The 24893-nt window shown below is 44.2% G+C and overlaps 1 protein-coding gene across 2 annotated transcripts in view; it reads right to left on the minus strand.

Moving 5' to 3' along the window:
- CRTC1 (CREB regulated transcription coactivator 1) overlaps positions 1-24893 on the minus strand; it is a 253322-nt gene that overhangs the window by 50933 nt on the left and 177496 nt on the right. For both annotated transcript variants that reach the window (XM_030217332.1, XM_030217331.1), the window contains exons 9-10: positions 22844-22992; positions 21886-22131 (exon numbers count right to left, since the gene is read on the minus strand). In XM_030217332.1, the coding sequence (XP_030073192.1) occupies positions 21886-22131; positions 22844-22992 (395 nt within the window). The remainder of the gene's footprint in view (positions 1-21885; positions 22132-22843; positions 22993-24893) is intronic.

The following is a 24893-nucleotide window of genomic DNA, read 5'->3' on the forward strand; positions in this document are numbered from 1 at the left end:
TATTGGCATCATCTTTTTCATACACTGCTGTTAAGATCTGGACAAGCTCCCTCTATCCGTGAACAAACAGACCTCGTATTAAGCTTTTCATAGAAGTCTTCTTCTCTCTTCCAACAGTTTTTGAATTAGGGTTGATCTTCATTTATGAACTGTGTAGTTCAGTATTTTATTGTAAGCCATTCTGGACCCTTTGGGGGAGAAAGTGGTCCATATATTAGATTAGAGAAAAATAAGCTAACAGTTCTGCACAAATCTACACCTCATGTATCTGTCGGCCAATAGCGTTAGGTATGGTGCTAGCAGCCTAAGCTTTTACTGACTCAGAATATTTTGTGTGCCACAAAAACAGACTCTAGTCATGCTGCTGATGGTGGCCTTTACTTGTAAGTGCCACACAGCAATCAACCTTATCTCATTTCCAAACCTCCAAGATGGTAGCGATAAAAATAACAACTGCCTTCCTGATATTCAAAGTGTGTTAGCTTTTCCTCCTTAGCATTACCAGCATTGAAGATAATTTTCTCATTAGGTTAGTACACTGAACCAATCATTATGAACAAAATAAGGCACATGCCTCAATTACTCTTTCCTCATAAAACACTGCTTGCTGAAAAATAGATTAAACACCATTCTCGAGGTGTATGCAGCTTATTAAAGCTCTTTTGAAGCAAAGCAAAAACAGAAACTTCTATGATGGTCCAAAGAAACACACATTAAATGCTAAATTGAACTCTACATAAAAGATACTGACTCCATCAAGAAACCTCGCATTAGGAGGAAAACCTTTTGAATTATTTTACTTTTGTTGGCAACTACGGCTGACATCTGGACTGTCAGAAAGCTTAGGATACTTTATGACTAAAACTTTTCTGAAAAGAACTGTTGCACAGTAAGAAAGTGGATTCTCTTGCAAAGATTCCACACTTCCTGCTGGCAACACACAATACACAATCTAGAAATTTACCATCAAAAGCAAAGTTGTTTTTATTAAAAAAACATGTAAAACAAATTTCCAAAGTTATCACAAAAGTATAACATATTAATCCACGTTTTGCTAATGTTTCTTCATGGAGCACAAAGACAGATTGCATATAGTAAATTCCTGATGTAAAAGACTTTCTAGATATTAGCACCATATCCTATTTTATTCACATATTCCCCTCTGGACAACCAAACCAAGAGAGACAAGTTTCAAAGGTTAGGATCAGATGCAGAACTGTGCCTAACACTACTGGGCCTAGTGACACGGAACATGACGAGGACTATATTTGACTTCAAGAAAGCATGCATCAAAAGCACACAGGATCTAAAGAGAGGAAGGCACTGTAGAACTTTATAGTTGGTTGGGCAGAATAGACAGGCCACATGTAAAATTGTTTTATTATTGTTTGTTACAAAACTATTAAACGTCATATATTTCAATTGCACCTTTGGTTCAGTCTTTGGATAGCCTGGCTCACATTCCCACCTTTTGCATTTTACGCCCCGTGGGATCTACTGAGTTCTCCACGTACGTGGATTCTCTCTAGGAACGTTACCTTCACTGATTAAATATCAAATCAATTTTGTAAAGTTTTGTGGGATGTTAAAAATCTATTTCAAAAGTTTGTGATAACCAAATGAGATCTGACAGTGAAACATTTTAAGTTTATTTTCTGGGTAGGCATAGTCATTTTGCCCTCTTTATACAATTGTGGGCCACACTGAACTCATGAGGTTAGTGTGGGATATAAAGCTGTCTAATTAATGTAATATGGCCATTCCCACGTAGTAGTTTACTCAGGTCTTCAGTTTTGTTTTCACTCAGCCAGACACTAAAAGCTTGCCAGTATGATTTTCCACTTTATTTTCATCACATTCGCCGTTTACTCTTCCTTTGGTAGAGGAGTGTGGTAGCCGTGTTAGTCCACTCTTAAGGTTATCAATAGAAATCAAACAAAATAAAACATGGAAAAGAAAATAAGATGATACCTTTTTTATTGGACATAACTTAATACATTTCTTGATTAGCTTTCGAAGGTTGCCCTTCTTCGTCAGATCGGAAATAAGCAAATGTGCTAGCTGACAGTGTATATAAGTGAAAACATTCAAGCATTACTATGACAGTCTGACAGGGTGGGAGGATGGGGGTGGGTTGGAGGTATGCATGGGGACATCAAAGCATATCATTGATATTCTAACAGGATGGGTGTGGATAGGTGAGGGGTGGGGTGATCAACAGAGACATACAGCTTTATAGTTTATAATGGGCTAGGAACCCATTATAAACCATTATAAACAGTTACCCACAAAGGAAAGATATTCAACATAAAGGGATCTTTCACTTGCTCATCTTCCAATGTGGTATATATCATTCAGTGTAAAAAATGTAACGAAGGATGCTATATTGGAGAAACAGGCCAGATGCTTAAGAAAAGATTCAATTTACATAGACATCACATGAACAATACAGCCAGTAGGGCCCCCACCCTGGTGGGACAGCACTTCACAGAACCAGGACACTGTACCAGTGATTTCACAGTGAGAATACTGAAAGGTAACTTTAAAACCATACAAGAACGTAAGACCTTTGAAGTCAGAATGATTGAATATTTTAACACCAAACAGAAAGGACTTAACAAGGACCTGGGGTTCCTAGCCCATTATAAACCATAAAGCTGTATGTCTCTGTTGATCACCCCACCCCTCACCTATCCACACCCATCCTGTTAGAATATCAATGATATGCTTTGATGTCCCCATGCATACCTCCGACCCACCCCCATCCTCCCACCCTGTCAGACTGTCATAGTAATGCTTGAATGTTTTCATTTATATACACTGTCAGCTAGCACATTTGCTTATTTCCGATCTGACGAAGAAGGGCAACCTTCGAAAGCTAATCAAGAAATGTATTAAGTTATGTCCAATAAAAAAGGTATCATCTTATTTCCTCTTCCTTTGGGAAATAAGGGTCTATCCTGCTTATTTTCGAAGGAGAAGGCCGGCCATCTCCCGATTTTGTCGGAAGATGGCCGACCTTCTCCTGAAGCCGGCCAAATCGGTATAATCGAAAGCCAATTTTGGCCAGCTTCAACTGCTTTCCATTGCAGGGCCGGCCAAAGTTCAAGGGGGCGTGTCGGCAGTGTACCGAAGGCGGGAAGGGGGCATGGTTAAGAGATGGCCGGCCTCGGCCGATAATGGAAAAAAGAAGGCCGGCCATGACGAGCATTTGGCCAGCTTTACTTGGTCCCTTTTTATCCATGACCAAGCCTTGAAAAGGTGCCCAAACTGACCAGATGACCACCGGAGGGAATTACCGGAGGGCATCGGGGATCACTTTCCCTTACTCCCCCAGTGGTCACCAACACCCTCCCACCCCCCCCAAAAAAAATTAAAAAACATTTTTTTGCCAGCCTCTATGCCAGCCTCAAATGTCATACCCAGCTCCATCACAGCACTATGCAGGTCCCTGGAGCAGTTTTAGTGGGTACTGCAGTGCACTTCAGGCAGCCGGACCCAGGCCCATCCCCCCCACCTGTTACACTTGCGGTGGTAAATGTGAGCCCTCCAACCCCCCCCCCCCCCCAAAAAAAAACCCCACTGTACCCACATGTAGGTGCCCCCCTTTCACCCCTTAGGGCTATGGTAGTGTTGTACAGTTCTGGGTAGTGGGTTTTGGGGGCCTCAGCACCCAAGGTAAGGGAGCTATGCACCTGGGATCATTTTGTGAAGTCCACTGCAGTGCCCCCTAGGGTGCCCGGTTGGTGTCCTGGCTTGTGAGGGGGACTAGTGCACTACAAATGCTGGCTCCTCCCACGACCAAATGGCTTGGATTTGGCCGGGTTTGAGATGGCCGCTATTAGTTTCCATTATCGGTGGAAACTAATGCCGGCCATCTCTAACGCCGGCTATCTCTAGGGGCAGCCCAAATGTTGAGATTTGGCCGGCCCCGACCGTATTATCGAAACAACCATCTTGTTTCGATAATACAGTCGGGTACGCCGCTTAACGGGGCCGTCATTAGAGATGGCCGCCCTTATAGATGGCCAGCCCCATTCAATTATGCCCCTCCACGTCATCCAAATCAAGATTTCGTCCATGTCTGAAATATGGAAAGAAAATCCAGAATTTCAACACACATACAAAATATCTTTTGTGCCTTGGTCCTGACCATGTCTAGAAGAACTTTTAAGCATTGTGCTTGTATGTCAAAAAGTGCAAGAAGAAACCATTCCAATCATTTAAGAGAATATTTGGATGCCAAGAAGTTACTTCTAAAAAAATCTCACAAAAATACCTCTTCTGCACAGAAACAGACTATTCTTGCCCAGACTAGTCAAGAATCTTCCATGGAGAAGCCAAAAATCTCTAGGCACGACCCTAGGAGTCCAGTTGCCCAAAAGGGCTGATGCCTTCAAGGTATCCAGGCTCACAGTATAGCTGATTCTAGAGTGCTTGCAGATGCCTGACTAGACACTTCTTGCATTCACTCTAGCCAAAGTGCTGCAGAAGCACAAGCAGAGCAGCGCATATTCTCCTACTGATAAGAGGTGATGTTTGGACTCACACCCTGCATAGAACCATCAGTGCAGTGCCAGTATCTTTTTTTTTTTTTTTAGTCTCTCAACACTGGAAATGGTCTTCATTGCAAATTGTTCTGCTATGCAATACTCTGCCCAACAACCTATGCCCCATACACCAGTGGTGGACACTGTATGAGTCTTCCTTATCAACATCTCTCCAGCTTCCTGAGCATTCTCACTCCTTTCTTAAAAGAATGTTCGCAAACTGTGCAGAAATCTCTCAAAAATGCATCTGATGTTCTTTCCCCACCACATTCTAAAGAGTCCTCTCATCCTCTAGTCTTACTCCTGCACAGAGAGCAACCTATTCCGATACTACTGTCTTCTTGAACTCAGAGAATGAACCTGTGCATTTCCTTCCTCCATCCTCTCCAGACTTGTTCCTTCTAATGTACAGAATCTCCTAGATCCTTTCGATGTTCAACTATACTCAATGGAACAGTAGGAGGGATCTCAGGAATTCCATCTGACCCTTCTCCTCTACCTTCTAGGAATGAACTGCCATGCAAGATCATCTCATATCAAATGTTTGTGAATAAAAACAGCTAAAAGCCAAAACATGTTGGAATTTTTCTACTACTCCAGCTGGAAAGTACTCCAGATTAGAGGACCATTTGATTAACAAAAGATTTTCAAGGAGCTATGCATTTACAAGAACAGATGATCACCAACTCTATGTAGTTCAATATATACATACCATCATTCATAGGGTGCTAAAGTTCTCATCTGCTCTTTCTATACAAGCTCAAGAGCAGCTAGATTCCATTTGCACTGGGAAATTAAGAATGATCACCACCACCCCTCCACTCTTCCTCTGCTCTATCAAGGGGACTGAGTCTCAAGGACGCATACGTACATACTCCAATCAATTCCTCTTATAAAAAACACCTATGTTACTATGTTATGTTACCTCAGCTTCACCTTTCAATCCAATCATTCCCATTACAAAGTCCTTTCTTTTTGTTTTTCCATGGAGCCCAGATGTTTTCCAATTATCTCGTCATGGCAGCTGCACACCTTCACTAACAAGGTCACTTAGTTGTTCTGTACCTGGACAATTGTTTACTAGTTGAACACTCACAGTCACAGGCCTTAACTCTTTTGGAGAAGACAGTAACTTTTCTATAGTCTCTAGAATTCCTCATCAACTTTCAGAAGACCACTGTGCCCAACCAACATCATTTTCTTTAAACTGTTGTCCAGGACACTATCCAATCCAAAGCATTTCTTCTGGAGGACAGAAACCAAACTCTTATGACTCATGCTCATGTCATACCACAACTTACTTAAAGATGCTGGGATGAATGGCTGAACGTGTTCACATTATTTGCTTAGCGTACCTTGAAATCCAACATTTTCAGACAGATCTAAGTTCCAGTGGAATCAACAATCCCAACCTCTATCACACTGTACTTACCTTCCTTCATGTTATGGTCGTGGATGCACAAATTCAACCTAACTGTAGGCACAACCTCTGCTCCACAGCAACATCAGTTAATCCTCACTAAAGATGCCTCTACCTGAGGATGGGAAGCACATCTCAATCAACATTCACAGGAACATGGTCAAGATATGAGACAACTCTCCATATTAATCAACTCAACTAAGAGCAATATTCTATGTTCTATGAGTGTTCCTTCACTGCCTTCACAGTACCCATATCTTAATTCAGACAGACAATCAAGTAGCCATGTTTTACATGAACAAGCGAGGGGACTCAGGCTGCCTATGCCTCTGCCAAGAAGCTGCCAGAATCTGGGATTTTGCAATATCCAACTGTATCCAGATACAGGCTACTTACACAACCAATCCACAGAATCAGTTAAGCCAATAAACTCAGCAGGGTGCTTAATCCTCACGAATGAACCCTTGATGCAACAATTCTAGCTTCCCTCTTTCAAGTTTGGAAAGCACGTTAAATTGACCTCTTTGCCAGCAAAGGGAATGTAAAAGCTTCCTTCCTACTGTTTAGTCCTTCCCTCCTCCTATGTCTCACATCGGATGCACTAGTAGTAATTCAATGAACTTGACTGTTCTTTATCTTTGCCTTCCAGTTCCACTCATACCTAGAATGTTACACAAGTTCCAACAAATGTGTTGCACAATAATTCTCATAGTGCCCTACTGGCTTTCACAGAATTGGTTCCTTCTCTTACAGAACCTCTCATTTTTTCCTCCTGGCAGGCTGCTCCACTTTCCAGCACTGCCCAAAACAGGAGGGAAGGCTTCTTCATATGGCATTTGAAACAACAAATCACAACTATTCACTTAGTGTTCTAAGGAAGATTTGGAATAATATTTCATTAATTTGTTATATGATTTTTTTCTGTATTATTGAAGCAATACAGAAAAAAAATCATAAAAATATAACAAATGAAAGAAATATTATTCCAAATCTTTCTTAGAACACAATTATAAAAGGAGGAAGAGATTGCCCTGAAAGATAAGGAGATCACACAAGTAAAAATATATAAAGAAAGACTTAACATATCACCTGACTTTTATTAGGTAATTTTCTTCAAATCCAGAATGACTTTTACCTGTTCTGAGGCCCAGAAACACAAACAAACCATATTTAGATCCACCAAACTTATCAAACATTTACAAGGAAATGTAAATAAAAAGGTTGTTCCCAGAGCTAAAGTCTCTTGCCTCATAATCAAAAAAGCTTTCCTGATCTCTGACCTAGAAAATGAGCTTGCAAATTATGAAAGTACATCTTCATTACAGCATTTAAGTTTTGCACAAAGACAAAGCTAACTAGCATGGTAGCCCCCTGAAATATTTCAGATATGGATTCCTCCAAAATTGTTGAGAGATTATCCAAATCAACCTAATCAGCTTGAACACGATCATTCACTATGTGCCCTTGGGTATTCCTTGAAGTCAGAGGTATATAATAAATCCTATTCACTGGTGGAAGAAGAAAATGGACCTCGTCTCTAGACCTCTCATCCTGAAAACTGAGCAGTCTGCCTTCTCCTTAGGCTCTTAGCATTCCACAGTCAATCCTGGACACCTTGATAGCTGTCAGAAACCTTTTACTAGGCAAACCTTTTTCAAATGGAAAAAAATATTTCAGTCTTATGCTTAACAGCCAGATCCCCATTACATATCCTACTATGACGACTCCACAGTACCTTTACCACCTATATCATCTTGGCCTTCAAACCTCTATCAGAGTACATCTCAGTGCCCTATCGGTACACCATGCTCCAGTGGATAACCTGCCAGCTTCACAGTCGCACCTAGTTGCTAGCTTCATGAAAGACCTACTTCATGTAAAGCCTCCACTGCAGAAACCCAGGGTGCTTTGGGACCTGAATCTAATCCTTTTCTTTATTCATTAAGGCTCCATCCAAACCTCTCTAAACATAATTTCTAAAAGTTACTCGCTTGGAATGTTCTGTTCCTAGTAGATATCAGTTTGGGGTTTTTTTTTTTTTTTTTGGGGGGGGGGGGGGGGGGGGGGGGGGGACTTCAAGTTCTAGTAACTTGTGAACCATCTATGCAATTCCATCATCACAAAGTTGTCCTTTGATCACATCCTAGTTTTTACCTAAGATGTTCATGCCTTTATTACATCTGAAAGAGGAAACAGTGCGCCCCACTTTTTATCCTGAATCTCATTCAAATGCTTGAGAAAAGGGCCCTTCATACTTTCCATTGTAAATGGGCTCTCATCTGTTACTTGGAAAACACTACATCACTGAGAAAGTCAACAGCTATTTGTTTGGTTTGATTCGAATAGGCTGGCTGCAAAATGAACTCTAGCAAACTGGCTAGCCTCTTGCACACAGACTTGCTATAAACAAGCATGCATGCAGACTTCAGGAGGGCTACTATAGTTGCAATAATCCAAGCTGATAAGATTTTGAGGTGAGTCTGCTTCTCTGAATACCATCCACAAAGCAGCTATGTGGCCTTTGCTCCATACTTTTGACTATTCATTGTTTACACCAAGCTTGACAATGTGAGTGGCTCCAGGGACTAAGATAATTCAATGCTGAGCATCCCTAAGCTTAAGAGTCATCCACTTGTGCACCTAACTCAACCCTGCTTGTCTACAGAAAAAAAAATTTTGCTCACTTGTTAACAAGTTCCATAGAAAGGAGGATTGCTAAGGCACAATCCATCCCACCTCCACAAGAATTGTTTCACTGCTTTGAGTTTTGTGACTAACTGAAGACCTGAGGAGACCACTGCACATGGGAAATGCAATACATACCCAGAACTTTACATCAGAGTTCCAAGATTTGGGAAAGTAGTCCATCAGAGCGCCATGGGATAATGTCACCTACTTGAATTTCTTATCAATTCTGCTGTCTACCATAATAGACCTGTAACAGGTTTATTAAAACCTTGCTTTTTGATATAAAAACTTGACTTTTTGAACATAATGTATATGGCCCTAAGTCCTGCAAAGACAGGCAGCAGATAAGGACAATAAAATGCTCATCTAGTCTGTCTAATATGTTCCCTTTTCCAAAGCCAAGCATACCTAACAATTGATCTCTGGATTTTCCCTTTGGCTTTTCTCTGCCTGATGATCCATCCTTATCCTGCAGAACCTGAGATATTCTCAGCACACTGTATACTGGAAGAACTGGACACCCAATGAAATTCCTGTCAAAAGTCAAGGAAAGCCTGTTTTCCTGTGTGAGTTGACATGCCATCATTTAGAAAGCTATGTCCCTGGATAAAGAGAAACAGAAAAACTCACTGATATTATCATCATCAAAAGTGCTTTTTGGTCTAGTTTATTAGCCTGTGGAACTTCTTGGTCTCATCCACTGGTGCAAGGAAGAAAACCCAATGATCCAAATGACAAATGAACCATCACCAGAACTAATATTCTGAATGCATTATGTTGCTTTAACACAGAATAAATCAAACCATTAATTAGCAGACAGGCACACTGCATTTTTTTTTTTAGAACCCATGGTTTTTCAAATCTAATAAAGTTGAATTAGTGAATTTTTTTCCAACTATACAACTTCTGCATTTTAATAGTTTCCAACTTTGTTTCTTTAAAACTACACAAAATAATGTTGATAAAATTTACTGTTCCTCTAAGGCTGTGTTTGAGTCTCCAGCATTTTGTTTTACACCTTTATCATACGGTCCAGGAGAGTACATGGCTTAGCTGACCTATGTAAGAATGGGGAGGAAAATGACGACAGCCCTTTCTGCAGATAAAAGATCATGTTAACCATGGAAAAATAGGGCTTTGATTACTACCCAATCTGTCAAAGGCAAAAACACCCATGTTGTTCAACGGTGCAAATACCTTTACCTACGAAGTGACCTTCCCAGAGGTGGAGACCAGAATACACGCAGATTTGTTTATTCAAAACTACACAGATTCTTTTGATCAGAGAAAGAAAATTACCCACAAAGGAAACAGGTGCATAGGTTCGCTTTCATTATTGCTGCAAACCCCGTGCATTAAAATTATACTGGGGTTTGCACAACACCACAGTTTACCTCCGAAGAAGATAATTTTAGAAAGGCTTTTTAAGTGTAAAACCTGGTTTTGCCAGTGGAAGGAGTCAATAAGGTGATAGATGCGCAGATAAAAGTGTGCATCAGCACTGGTTCTATGCATACTTTAAAATTCTTTTTTTTTTTTTTAAAGTGAACATTCCTTTGGGTAGAGTTCAGGGTTTACACATATACTTTACAAAAACTGCAAATCCTGGCCAAGAGACAAGTCTATATTTATGCCTACTCAAGTAGGCATAAATAAACACACATGCCTGCTGCCACTAGATGCAGATGTAAATAGCAATTTTAGAAGGAAAAGTATAAGGGTACCTTCCTTTTTGAAAAATGCCACTATTTACACACATACCTCGGGATTCTATCTATGGTGCTTTATTTCTGCGTGGAATTCAAAGCGTATTCTGTAAACAATGCGCATAACTTAATTGGTTAACTAGCTAATCAGTGCTGTTAATTGGATGTTAACAAGCAATTATCAGCACTAACTGGCATTGAGATTTACGCGCACAACTCACTAAGCGTATTCTGTAACGTGGTGCACCTAAATAAATTCCAAGTCGCAGAGTTCAAAAGGGGGCATGGCCATGGGTGGAGCATGGGTATTTCTACAATCTATGCGCATTATTACAGAATAGTCCTGCTCTGTGCTTAATTTAGGCGTTGGAATTATACCAAGTAAAACATGGCCTAAATGGACATTACCAAATTACCATATTCTATATACCGCCCAGAAATTTAAGTCTACTCTATAAACTTGAGACGTACATATAGGCACATTTTTTTCCATGCAGATTTTTCAGACGCCATATATAGAATCTAGCCCATAGTGTCATATCAACTTATAGAGCTTGTTCTAAAATTATCCACCACATGACCTAACAGCACTACAATGCTGTAAATCTCATGAGACATTAGAATGCAATAAACTTCACTGACTTTTAATTTGGTCATATAAAATTTCAGTTGTTTAAATACCAGAGCTTTCACCTTGTGCAAAATAAAGCTTGATATTTAATAGCATTAAAAGATTAACTTAAGCATGAAGACTAACATGAAAGCAGGTGGTAGAGTCCAAGAATTATTTTCTTTAGTTTTTGCTCGACCAATCAATCAAAATGTTAACCTGTGACATACTCCATATTTGCTTTCAAGATGTGTGTCATTGCTGCTGAAATTCAGCTCCACTACCAAGACTAGGGAAAAAAAAAAAGCCATTCTGGATCAGATGAACTAAACAAAATGGGCTAAACCCTTTAGGATATCCAACCTGCTATGTCACATTGCAGCATCAGTTAAGTGTACTTGGCCTTACCATCAGAATAAATCCTCCTTCAAATTTCAACCCAGCATGCAGCAGCACCTCTTCCGTTTGGACTCATGCAGTAATAGGGCAACAACCTCTTGTTTTTGTCTTCAGGCAAAAGATCCCACTGGAGCCAACACAGACATGTCACCTACAAGATGCCCCATGACCCCAAAACTGCCTTCTGCACTTCTTCCTGTCCCATGTTTATTAGTAGATTTCTTTCAATGGAAAAACATTTTCAACCAATATTTAGAGCCATGCTGAAGGATCTGACAAGAGCACTAAAAGCCTACAGGTCACTTTGCACACACTTGAAACATGCAACTTTTCCAAAAGGATTTTTCTTACTGCAAGCTCTGAAAAGAGAGGGGAAACTTTCCACAGAAAACGTTTTGCAACAAAAACATTTTTAAAAAAAATGTAAAACCCTTGTATAGATAGCTCTGTGGGTCTTTTATCATATCCTTAAATACAGCCCTTTAAAACAAAAGCTGAAGTGCCTTTTTTTAACACAGGGTTATGTCTGCATTATTCAGATACAACTTTATCTCCCTTCCAGACCTTGCAAAATATCAAAAGATGCACAATTTCAAAATGCTGCAAAGAGGCTTGTAGAATTGTTGCTTTTTTATTTTTTGTTACCTACTTTTGTCCTTAATGAGCAAAAATATAAACAAAAGTGGCCGACTATCGACAAAAGGTAAAATAGAAATTTCACATTAAATTATATTTGTCCTCATACTTCAAAAGAAACGTTTTACTTTTAAGATGGCAAGATCTGAAAGCAGCTGCAACTTAACAGTTCTACTCCTTTGCATTATTTGCAAAAGGAACCCAAAGTGCAATCCTTAGTCAAAAAATACTGCTATAGGGGGCATAGTAAAAGTGATTTTGCTTTTCTTGAACTTTTCTAAACCAGGACATCCTGCGGAGTAGTATACAGCTGGACCTGATAAAGCGAATGCTACATACCTGTAGAAGGTATTCTCCGAGGACAGCAGGCTGATTGTTCTCACTGATGGGTTGACGTCCTCGGCAGCCCCCTCCATCGGAAAGTTTACTAGCAAAGGCCTTTGCTAGTCCTCGCGCGCCCATGCGCACCGCGCATGCGCGGCCGTCTTCCCGCCCGAAACCGGCTCGAGCCGGCCAGTCCAGTATGTAGCAAGACAATACACTTCAAGGGAAGACTCAACTCCAAAGGGGAGGCGGGCGGGTTTGTGAGAACAATCAGCCTGCTGTCCTCGGAGAATACCTTCTACAGGTATGTAGCATTCGCTTTCTCCGAGGACAAGCAGGCTGCTTGTTCTCACTGATGGGGTATCCCTAGCCCCCAGGCTCACTCAAAACAACAACCATGGTCAATTGGGCCTCGCAACGGCGAGGACATAACTGAGATTGACCTAAAAAATTTACCAACTAACTGAGAGTGCAGCCTGGAACAGAACAAACAGGGCCCTCGGGGGGTGGAGTTGGATCCTAAAGCCCAAACAGGTTCTGAAGAACTGACTGCCTGAACCGACTGTCGCGTCGGGTATCCTGCTGCAGGCAGTAATGAGATGTGAATGTGTGGACAGATGACCACGTCGCAGCTTTGCAAATTTCTTCAATGGAGGCTGACTTCAAGTGGGCTACCGACGCAGCCATGGCTCTAACATTATGAGCCGTGACATGACCCTCAAGAGCCAGCCCCGCCTGGGCGTAAGTGAAGGAAATGCAATCTGCTAGCCAATTGGATATGGTGCGTTTCCCTACAGCCACTCCCCTCCTATTGGGGTCAAAAGAAACAAACAATTGGGCGGACTGTCTGGTGGGCTGTGTCCGCTCCAGGTAGAAGGCCAATGCTCTCTTGCAGTCCAATGTGTGCAGCTGACGTTCAGCAGGGCAGGAATGAGGACGGGGAAAAAATGTTGGCAAGACAATTGACTGGTTCAGATGGAACTCCGACACAACCTTCGGCAGGAACTTAGGGTGAGTGCGGAGGACTACTCTGTTATGATGAAATTTGGTGTACGGGGCCTGGGCTACCAGGGCCTGAAGCTCACTGACTCTACGAGCTGAAGTAACTGCCACCAAGAAAATGACCTTCCAGGTCAAGTACTTCAGATGGCAGGAATTCAGTGGCTCAAAAGGAGGTTTCATCAGCTGGGTGAGAACGACATTGAGATCCCATGACACTGTAGGAGGCTTGACAGGGGGCTTTGACAAAAGCAAACCTCTCATGAAGCGAACAACTAAAGGCTGTCCTGAGATCGGCTTACCTTCCACACGGTAATGGTATGCACTGATTGCACTAAGGTGAACCCTTACAGAGTTGGTCTTGAGACCAGACTCAGACAAGTGCAGAAGGTATTCAAGCAGGGTCTGTGTAGGACAAGAGCGAGGATCTAGGGCCTTGCTGTCACACCAGACGGCAAACCTCCTCCAATGGAAGAAGTAACTTCTCTTAGTGGAGTCTTTCCTGGAAGCAAGCAAGATGCGGGAGACACCCTCTGACAGACCCAAAGAGGCAAAGTCTACGCCCTCAACATCCAGGCCGTGAGAGCCAGAGACTGGAGGTTGGGATGCAGAAGCGCCCCCTCGTCCTGTGTGATGAGGGTCGGAAAACACTCCAATCTCCACGGTTCTTCGGAGGATAACTCCAGAAGAAGGGGGAACCAGATCTGACGCGGCCAAAAAGGAGCAATCAGAATCATGGTGCCTCGGTCTTGCTTGAGTTTCAACAAAGTCCTCCCCACCAGAGGGATGGGAGGATAAGCATACAGCAGGCCCTCCCCCCAATCCAGGAGGAAGGCATCCGATGCTAGTCTGCCGGGGGCCTGAAGCCTGGAACAGAACTGAGGGACTTTGTGGTTCACTCGAGATGCGAAGAGATCCACCAAGGGGGTGCCCCACGCTTGGAAGATCTGGCGCACCACTCTGGAGTTGAGCGACCACTCGTGAGGTTGCATAATCCGGCTCAGTCTGTCGGCCAGACTGTTGTTTACGCCTGCCAGATATGTGGCTTGGAGCACCATGCCGAGACGGCGGGCCCAGAGCCACATGCTGACGGCTTCCTGACACAGGGGGCGAGATCCGGTGCCCCCCTGCTTGTTGACATAGTACATGGCAACCTGGTTGTCTGTCTGAATTTGGATAATTTGGTGGGACAGCCGATCTCTGAAAGCCTTCAGAGCGTTCCAGATCGCTCGCAACTCCAGAAGATTGATCTGTAGATCGCGTTCTTGGAGGGACCAACTTCCTTGGGTGTGAAGCCCATCGACATGAGCTCCCCATCCCAGGAGAGACGCATCCGTGGTCAGCACTTTTTGTGGCTGAGGAATTTGGAAGGGACGTCCCAGAGTCAAATTGGAGCAAATCGTCCACCAATACAGGGATTTGAGAAAACTCGTGGACAAGTGGATCACGTCCTCTAGACCCCCAGCGGCCTGATACCACTGGGAGGCTAGGGTCCATTGAGCAGATCTCATGTGGAGGCGGGCCATGGGAGTCACATGAACTGTGGAGGCCATGTGGCCCAGCAATCTCAACATCTGCCGAGCTGTGATCTGCTGGGACGCACGCACCCGCGAGACGAGGGACAACAAGTTGTTGGCTCTCGCCTCTGGAAGATAGGCGCGAGCTGTCCGAGAATCCAGCAGGGCTCCTATGAATTCGAGTTTCTGCACTGGGAGAAGATGGGACTTTGGGTAATTTATCACAAACCCCAGTAGCTCCAGGAGGCCAATAGTCATCTGCATGGACTGCAGGGCTCCTGCCTCGGATGTGTTCTTCACCAGCCAATCGTCGAGATATGGGAACACGTGCACCCCCAGCCTGCGAAGTGCCGCTGCTACCACAGCTAGGCACTTTGTGAACACCCTGGGCGCAGAGGCGAGCCCAAAGGGTAGCACACAGTACTGGAAGTGGCGTGTGCCCAACTGAAATCGCAGATACTGTCTGTGAGCTGGCAGTATCGGGATGTGTGTGTAGGCATCCTTCAAGTCCAGAGAGCATAGCCAATCGTTTTGCTGAATCATGGGGAGAAGGGTGCCCAGGGAAAGCATCCTGAACTTTTCTTTTACGAGATATTTGTTCAGGGCCCTTAGGTCTAGGATGGGACGCATCCCCCGTTTTCTTTTCCACAAGGAAGTACCTGGAATAGAATCCCAGCTCTTCTTGCCCGGATGGCACGGGCTCGACCGCATTGGCGCTGAGAAGGGCGGAGAGTTCCTCTGCAAGTACCTGCTTGTGCTGGAAGCTGTAAACTGAGCTCCCGGTGGACAATTTGGAGGTTTTGAGGCCAAATTGAGGGTGTATCCTTGCCGGACTATTTGAAGAACCCACTGATCGGAGGTTATGAGAGGCCACCTTTGGTGAAAAGCTTTCAACCTCCCTCCGACTGGCAGGTCGCCCGGCACTGACACTTGGATGTCGGCTATGCTCTGCTGGAGCCAGTCAAAAGCTCGTCCCTTGCTTTTGCTGTGGAGCCGAGGGGCCTGGCTGAGGCGCACGCTGCTGACGAGAGCGAGCGCGCTGGGGCTTAGCCTGGGCCGCAGGCTGTCGGGAAGGAGGATTGTACCTACGCTTACCAGAAGCATAGGGACCAGTCTTCCTTCCCCCGAAAAATCGTCTACCTGTAGAGGTAGAGGCTGAAGGCTGCCGGCGGGAGAACTTGTCGAATGCGGTGTCCCGCTGGTGGAGAGACTCTACCACCTGCTCGACTTTTTCTCCAAAAATGTTGTCCGCACGGCAAGGCGAGTCCGCAATCCGCTGCTGGAGTCTATTCTCCAGGTCGGCGGCACGCAGCCATGAGAGCCTGCGCATCACCACACCTTGAGCAGCGGCCCTGGACGCAACATCAAAAGTGTCATAAACTCCTCTGGCCAGGAATTTTCTGCACGCCTTCAGCTGCCTGACCACCTCCTGAAAAAGCTTGGCTTGCTCAGGGGGAAGAGCATCAACCAAGCCCGCCAACTGCCGCACATTGTTCCGCATGTGTATGCTCGTGTAGAGCTGGTAAGACTGGATCTTGGCCATGAGCATAGAAGAATGGTAGGCCTTCCTCCCAAAGGAGTCTAAGGTTCTAGGGTCTTTGCCCGGGGGCGCCGAAGCATGCTCCCTAGAACTCTTAGCCTTCTTTAGGGCCAGATCCACAACTCCAGAGTCATGAGGCAACTGAGTGCGCATCAGCTCTGGGTCCCCATGGATCCGGTACTGGGACTCAATCTTCTTGGGAATGTGGGGATTACTTAGTGGCTTGGTCCAGTTCGCAAGCAATGTCTTTTTTAGGACATGGTGCAAGGGAACAGTGGACGCTTCCTTAGGTGGAGAAGGATAGTCCAGGAGCTCAAACATTTCAGCCCTGGGCTCGTCCTCCACAACCACCGGGAAGGGGATGGCCGTAGACATCTCCCGGACAAAGGAAGCAAAAGACAGACTCTCGGGAGGAGAAAGCTGTCTCTCAGGAGAGGGAGTGGGATCAGAAGGAAGACCCTCAGACTCCTCGTCAGAGAAATATCTGGGGTCCTCCTCTTCCTCCCACGAGGCCTCACCCTCGGTGTCAGACACAAGTTCACGAACCTGCGTCTGCAACCTCGCCCTACTCGACTCGGTGGAACCCCGTCCACGGTGGGGGCGTCGAGAGGTAGACTCCCTCGCCCGCATCGGCGAAGCTCCCTCCGCCGACGTAGTCGGGGAGCCTTCCTGGGAGGTGGCCGCTGTCGGCACCGCACGCGGTACCGACGTCGGGGACCTCAACCTGGGCGATGGGCCAGCCGGCGCCACACTCGACGGTACCGGAGGCGCAAGCACCGCCGGTACCGGAGGGGTAGGGCGCAACAGCTCTCCCAGAATCTCTGGGAGAACGGCCCGGAGGCTCTCGTTTAGAGCGGCTGCAGAGAAAGGCTGAGAGGTCGATGCAGGCGTCGACGTCAGAACCTGTTCCGGGCGAGGAGGCTGTTCCAGGCTGTCCAGAGTGGAGCGCATCGACACCTCCTGAACAGAGGGTGAGCGGTCCTCTCGGTGCCGATGCCTGCTGGGTGCCGAATCCCTCGGCGACCCAGAGCTCTCGGTGCCGACATGGGGAGGAGACCGGTGTCGATGCTTCTTCGACTTCTTCCGAAGCATGTCACCGGAGCTCCCCGGCACCGACGAGGAGGACGTAGAATCCATCCGTCGCTTCCTCGGGGCCGAGACCGAAGAGGGTCGATCCCGGGGGGGCTGTACCGCAGGAGCCCTCAGGGTAGGAGGAGACCCACCCGAAGGCTCACCGCCACCAGCAGGGGAATGGACAGCCCTCACCTGTACTCCTGACGATGCACCTCCGTCCGACGACATCAGCAGACGAAGTCTCGGTACCACCGACGTCGATGCAGTCGCCCGATGCCTCGGCGCCGATGCAGAGGTCCGATGCCTCGATGCAGTCGATGGAGCGGCAGCCAAGGAAGATGGTCCGGACGCTGACGACGTCGATGCACTCGATGCCTCCGGTGCCGATGCCGACGAAGAGCCCGAGAACAAAACGTTCCACTGGGCTAATCTCGCTACCTGAGTCCGCCTTTGTAACAGGGAACACAGACTGCAGTTCTGAGGGCGGTGCTGGGCCCCTAGACACTGAAGACACGCAGAGTGCCTATCAGTGAGCGAGATTACCCGGGCGCACTGGGTGCACTTCTTGAAGCCGCTGGAAGGCTTCGATGTCATGGGCGGAAAAATCACGCCGGCGAAATCAAAAGCCGAAATGGCGAAAATTGAAGCACCAAAATTTAGAGGGAGAAAAATCTCGACCGAGGCCAAAAGAGGCCTACCCCGACAACGAAAGAAAACTTACGGGGCAAAAACTGAGAAATACGGGAAGGGCAGAAAACCCGAAAGGGTCTTCCGGAACACTACCGGAGCGCTTCCCGAACTTTTTCAAGGAAAAAACAGCAAAAAACACGTCGAAAAGGACGCGCGAGGTCGACTCTCTGGGGCACGAACGGCGTAACACGACCGTACCGAGCGCGGACGAAAGAAGACTGGCCGGCTCGAGCCGGTTTCGGGCGGGAAGACGGCCGCGCATGCGCGGTGCGCATGGGCGCGCGAGGACTAGCAAAGGCCTTTGCTAGTAAACTTTCCGATGGAGGGGGCTGCCGAGGACGTCAACCCATCAGTGAGAACAAGCAGCCTGCTTGTCCTCGGAGAATGTACAATGTGAACACCAAATGAAACTGGGCCAAGGGCATAGAGGGTGGCAAGGCAAATCAGCATTGAGTAGGGAGTGAATGTATGAGAAGCTTAAAAGCTAATCTTCACATTTTCAGCACGCTTTAAACATATGCAAATGTGCCTTTAAAAGCCATTCAAAACTTACATAGACCTAACGGAGTCCTGCCTAGAAAGCACTGATCCCTGAATCAGTTATTGATATGTTAAAGGCTCAACCTTTTACCGACATATACAGTTGATGAAATTATTTTTAACTCCAACTACTGAAGGCTCGTATGCCACTTGTATCTCCAAAAGTGCTATACTTAGTTCTAGTCTTATCCCTAATAATTGAGATATGGGAAACACCTCATGCAGAGGCTATCCATACATAATACAGAAATTAATCTAAACTAGGTCAAAATCATGTCTAATTTTGAATTCAGGATCTCTCCTTCTAAGCTCAGTCACTGAACCAACACCTTATGCAGGCACAGCACAATAAATCAGTGTAAAATTACTGAGCATGTATTATGCCATTAAACTTGTTTTTTTTTCTATATATATATATATATATATATATATATATATATATATATATATATATATATATATATATATATATATAAACAAGGCTGCATGCTTCCTACTGTTAATACTGAAAAAACACTACCTTGACCCTCCCTTTCATCAGCCTTTTAACTTTCTCCTTTCCTGAAGTTCTCCAAGGTACCTACCATCCATCCCTATTTATAATCAAGTGGATAGAAATGATATTACAGCATGGGCGTAGGAACCATTTGCCCCACTAGATTTCTTAGCTGCTTGGCTGATTTTCTGCCAACTGCTATCCTCAAAAGCAGCTCTGTCCAGCATCTCCCTTCCCCACCTGTCAGCCAACCATATTGCTGTGTTGTCGTAATCGCATGACCTATAACAACAGTAAAGAACCAAAGTGCTGCATTGATCTGTAAGACTGCTGAACACAAGCCTCTGCCACAGACTGCCCTCACAGATCAGGAAGCCTGAAACAGAGGGAGCCTAGATAGGGTCCTTGTTTTGAAAGTTGTACAGTTTTGTATTACTTCACAATTTGCCTGGTACCAAGAAGCTTTATGTTTCTGTTATGGAGAGAACAGCAGATTGCACTTTTTTGTACCTTAGGTTTTGTGGGGAAAAGTCCTAGCTCTGCTCTATACCCACTGTTGGGGGAGGGAACAGGTTATGTTTAGATGTAATACTATATGGAGGAGCATATACGTATTGGGGGTGAAGGGACTAGAGAGAAGGAATGCTGAACATGGGGGGTAGGGGGACTATGGAGACAGAGAAGAGATGCTGGATATAAGCCACTGGACTGGGGGGAGGGGTGTGGAGAGAAAGAAAGGAGATGCTTGACCTGGGAAAGAGGAAAGAGAGAAGGAGGGAGGAGAGAAAGAAAAAGATAGCGAGAGACTGGGGAAGGTGGCATTGATCGGGAATGGGAGTGGGGCTGAAGGAGAGAAATGGAAAGCCGTAGGTAAAAAGAGGGAGACTACAGACTGGTTGGTAAGGAGGAGTGAAATCCAGATACAGAAACAGTAAAATGAATGGAAGCTGAAAAGAAGATATGTTAGAGATGAATGCAGGGGAGGAAATGAAGACAGGAGGAGAGAGAAATGGCCAGTAGACAGGTGACCCCTACAAATAGAGTTAAGAGGAGACAAAGGACTGCAGGAACCAGAGCCTCAGATCAGCACAATTAGAAAAATAAAATGGCCAGACTGCAAAGGTAGAAAAAAATGTCACTAGATCAAGGCCTGTTCAACTTTCCTGCAGCTAAGATTATATGCTTAAAACAGACCCTTGAGAGCTCTTTTTAGTATCAAGCTGCTTATATTTGGAATGGTCTACCCATGTATATCAAACAGCAGCCATCTTATTTATCTTTTGCAAATATTTGAAAACATATTTGCTTCATTATTTGATTTGTCAAAACTGTTAATTTTGGAAAGTTGTTTTTAATTCTCAATGATTGGGACCCTTTTTGGGAACAAGCAGGCTATAAAGGCATACAATTAGATATTTCAGTTTTTGGAAGGTATATCTACTACAGTCAGTGTTAGACATGGCAGGGGGAAGGACAGAAATTTGGGAGGGGATTCCAAAGCCTACTAGTAAACAATGTCTTCTTCAGTTTCAGAAAGGCTTGGGGTACTCTCTAGCCTGAGGCTCAGGGCAATTTCCCTGGTTGCTCCCCATCCCCGCCCTGAATCTCTATTTCTATATTGTTGCACTAAATGCAATGTCTAGCTTTTTGGTGTTACAGTTTCATTTTTGTCTGCATATTTCTATTTTCAATTTATAGTTATTTATATTTGGTGAGGGTCTGTATGTGTTGTGTGTGTGTGCAACTAGCTGGATATTCTGTTAACAAGGAGTTTCTATGTAAGAATATGTAGTAATCTGTCTTGTTTCAGTTTCTAATAGGTGAACTGATGTTCTAAGGCTCATTGCAATATTTATGGTTCTGCCTTTTACTAGGTAGGGTCCTTGTTGTGAGAGTTTTGCTGTACGCCCTAAAGTGACTTTTTTGTACAGATTTACTTTATTTCACAACATGCCTGGTACTGAGAAGTTTATGTTACTGTTAAGGTGGTATATCAAATCCATGAACCATTAGTGAGATCACACTACAATCGGACGCTTTTTGTATAAGTTTTATGGGGAAATGAAACCCTGTTGATACTTTATCGGTTTCTTACATTGTTGCATTCTAAAACTTTTTGTCCCACCATATAAGGCAATCTTCATCTGTACCACCCTCTGTTCTACCTGCTGCACAGAAAACAGCTCTGTTGGAAATGCAAAAAATTACTTCGCCCCTTAGAAGAAATTCCTCCCTAAGCCCATGATGTACAGCTGCTCTTCTGAAACACTGTAGGAAGAACCCCCTCCTCTTCACACACACACATACACACTTAGTTTGATGAGTTTGAAATCTTAAAAGGGCTTATGATTAGAGACACTTTCTCAACTGCTAGTACCTAACATACACACCCAGTTTTGTTTTATGAATACATATAAACTTTCTTATATTGGGGATTACTTCTTGGTCATTACTGCTTCAAACATAGTGAGAGAGTTAGAACAATTATTGTTTCTGCTCTCTCTAGTGCACTAGATGTGTTGAGTTTTATTTTTGGCTTTTACTTGTATAATGTACACAGGCACATACAACAACATACATTATTTTATTTTTTTCCAGATCTCTAAACTTAAAGGAACATATAATCCAGGCTATAGCCTTTTGCTGAACACTTGAACTCTGCCTTTATTCCAAGCTAAGCAGTAATTGAAGCTTACCGAGTTAATGTCTATAGCCATTGAAGGCTGTGTCTGGTTGCCCGGAGGCGACTGTGGGATGGATGACGATATTGTCACCGAGAGAGGAGGAAGTTGTGTCCCTCGCTGTAACCCAGAGCTCTGCATTAAGGAGGCATTCTGAGGCAGACCACTTTGCACTTGGGTCTGCTGCTGCGAAGTTGCCTGGGTGAAAAAGGAGTACGGAGGAAGCTGCTGCTCCAAAGACAATGCATCCACAGCCACAGCCTTCCAAATGGAAAGAAAATCACAGGAATAATACCATGTACACTAATGTACAAGTAAATGCACACATATTTTACAGGGATATAAAACATACCCCTGCAGCATGAGGTTATCTAACATTTCACAAACTGAAAATTTACATGAGTAAATGGAAAATTAACTTACAGGAGGATTCAACATTCTTCAAGAAATTGAAGAATGCCCATTTTTAATCACTAAAGCAAATGGTGATGCAGCTCTTGGGGTGCCTGAAATTGCTACCTCATGCAAATACAGGCACCATAGGAATGGAATGTCATGACACCATCACCAATCTAACCAAGAATGAAACACATAACAGGAGAGTCAAGATGATCTTGGAAAATAAATGCAGAGACCCAAAAGGAGGACATTTTATTCTTTTTCAAGAAATTCCTGGTTTCTGGGGCTACGGCAAAGAAGGTGTTGCACAATTTATAAAGGTACGTACTTTTGCCGTGAAAACTTAAATAGTGCACACTGGAGCCATGATATAGTGTACATAATGCCTCAGGGTTAAGTGGCAATAGAGCATCAAAAATCCCTCTGGAAACTGCTAGTAATTTGAAACTAGTGGTCAGGGTTTCTTCCCACCTGCTGTACCAATGATCTGTGATCCACTTCTGAAATTCCCAAATAAAGGGGGATAAAGAGGATATTGTTCCTTTAGTACTATGACTGTACTCCTACATCATACCTGTGTGATCGGCGAGAGAGGGGGCATTGTAGGAGACATCTGCTGTGACTGCTGCCTTCTTGAGTCTGTGTTCAAAGAAAGGGGACTGACAGAAGGCTGCCGATGTGAAGATGACCCTGTAATTGTTGTGCCTTGTGTTGGTGTCATTCCTACAATTAAAAAAATAAACCTATTTTACTGCTAACACACCTAATATTGAGAGTCAGCCAGAATCCCAGAATGAATGAATGGTAGGCAGAAAAACCCTCCAGTTTACATTTTTAAAATGGGAAAGAGATACTCACAACAATGGAAACAGTGAAAGTAAGGATGCAACTTTTGTGTAATACTGAAAACCCATTGGAAAGAGAAAAAAATAGAAAATGAATGATATTTTCCAAACCTGTTCTGATTGTTCCTCAACACCTGTGCATGGCAGTAAACTTTAATCTGTGATTGTTCAGTGATGTCCACACGCCTTCTTGACATCAAAACAGATTAAAATATAAAACCAACCCTGGAGTGGAGTTGCTGCCTAGTAGTTAGCATAGCAGGTTGAGAACCAAGAAAGCCAGGATTAAGATCTCACTGATGCTGCTTGTGATCCTGGACATGCCACTTTAACTTGTACTTCCTCAGATACAAACAAAGCGCTAGACTTAATAAAAGGTGCTACTGTGTTACCACCATTAGAAAATAGGTTCCACTGCATAACATGAAACCTGTAGTAAATGCATATTGATGTGTGTTAATCTTTTAGTAAATCTGCAGGCCTCTGGGACAAGGAAATACCTACTGAATCTGAATTTAATTCATTGTACCACCAATGAAAAGGCCTGAGCTAAATCTAACTGAAATCTATCTCAGCAGGAAGGCCAGGGCTGAATGGGAATGGATACCAAAATATCCACAGTAACAAGATAGCATGAGAGCCACCTGTGCTCTATACTCTAAATTGGAGGCCTGTGGCTGCTAATAAAGCACCTTTTAGAGTAATTAATTTTACACTACAAATATATTTTCTATAATACACATGGCTTCAATTATTACGTACTAATTATAGGGCTGCATTTTGATTAAAAATTTTAATTGCAATTAGTTGCATGATTAAATAACTGATAATCTCCCTCCTTCTTGCCTCCAGGTCCTACATCTCTCCTTCTCTTCCTTCCTTCCTCTCTCCTGCATTGTCCAGTATCTATCCAACATCACCTCTCTCTCCCTCCCTCCCTTCCTCCCCTGATGTGCAGTCTGGCATTTCTTCCCCTCCCCAGGGTTTGGCATTTCCACCCTCCCTCAATCCCTCCTCCCCATCTACCTTAAAACTGGTCTTCTTTTTGTCCCTGACAGTGGCAGCGATGCACATAGGCTACTTGCGGCCTGCTCTGAAGCTTTCCCTGTCACCCATCACCTCCTCTTTGATGATATGTCCCATTTCCACAGGGCAGGTGTGCCAGAGGGAACACTTCAGAGCAGTCTGCAGGCAGTGTTATGTGCATCGCTGCCAGGGACCATAGAAGACCAGCTTTAAGATAGACCCAGATTGGAGGGGGGGGGGGGGGGGGTAAAAGAGGGGGAGATGTTGAATCACACTGAGGACGGGGGTTCAGCATGAAAGAGAGGGAGAGATGTTGAGAGGAGATGGACACAGCAATGTGATTAAATTTATTAGACACAATTTTTTTTTTAATCACGACTAATGAATAATATTGTTAATTGCAGTGTCAATCCCTATTAACATGCAGCTCAGTTAATAATAAAAGTATTTATTTTCTAATTATTAGGTGTTCTTTGAAGGTTAAAAATATATCTGTGTTTATCAGTCATGCCCAACAAAGGTACTATTTGCTTGGTACCTTTTCTGGTGGAAATGGTTAAATTAGGTCTTATCTGCTAATTTTCTTTCCTTGAGTCTCACCAGATCAGTCCAGATGCTAGAGTATATGCTCTCCTGCCTGCAGAGGGAGACTCACAGAACTACTGAATTATGACACCACTCTATATAGTGTTCTGTGCAGCCTACAAACAACCAGTATTTTCTTAACAAAGCAGTGAATTTAGCTCCCCATAC

Source organism: Microcaecilia unicolor, chromosome 11, assembly GCF_901765095.1.
Source record: "Microcaecilia unicolor chromosome 11, aMicUni1.1, whole genome shotgun sequence".
Classification (NCBI taxonomy): Eukaryota; Metazoa; Chordata; class Amphibia; order Gymnophiona; family Siphonopidae; genus Microcaecilia; species Microcaecilia unicolor.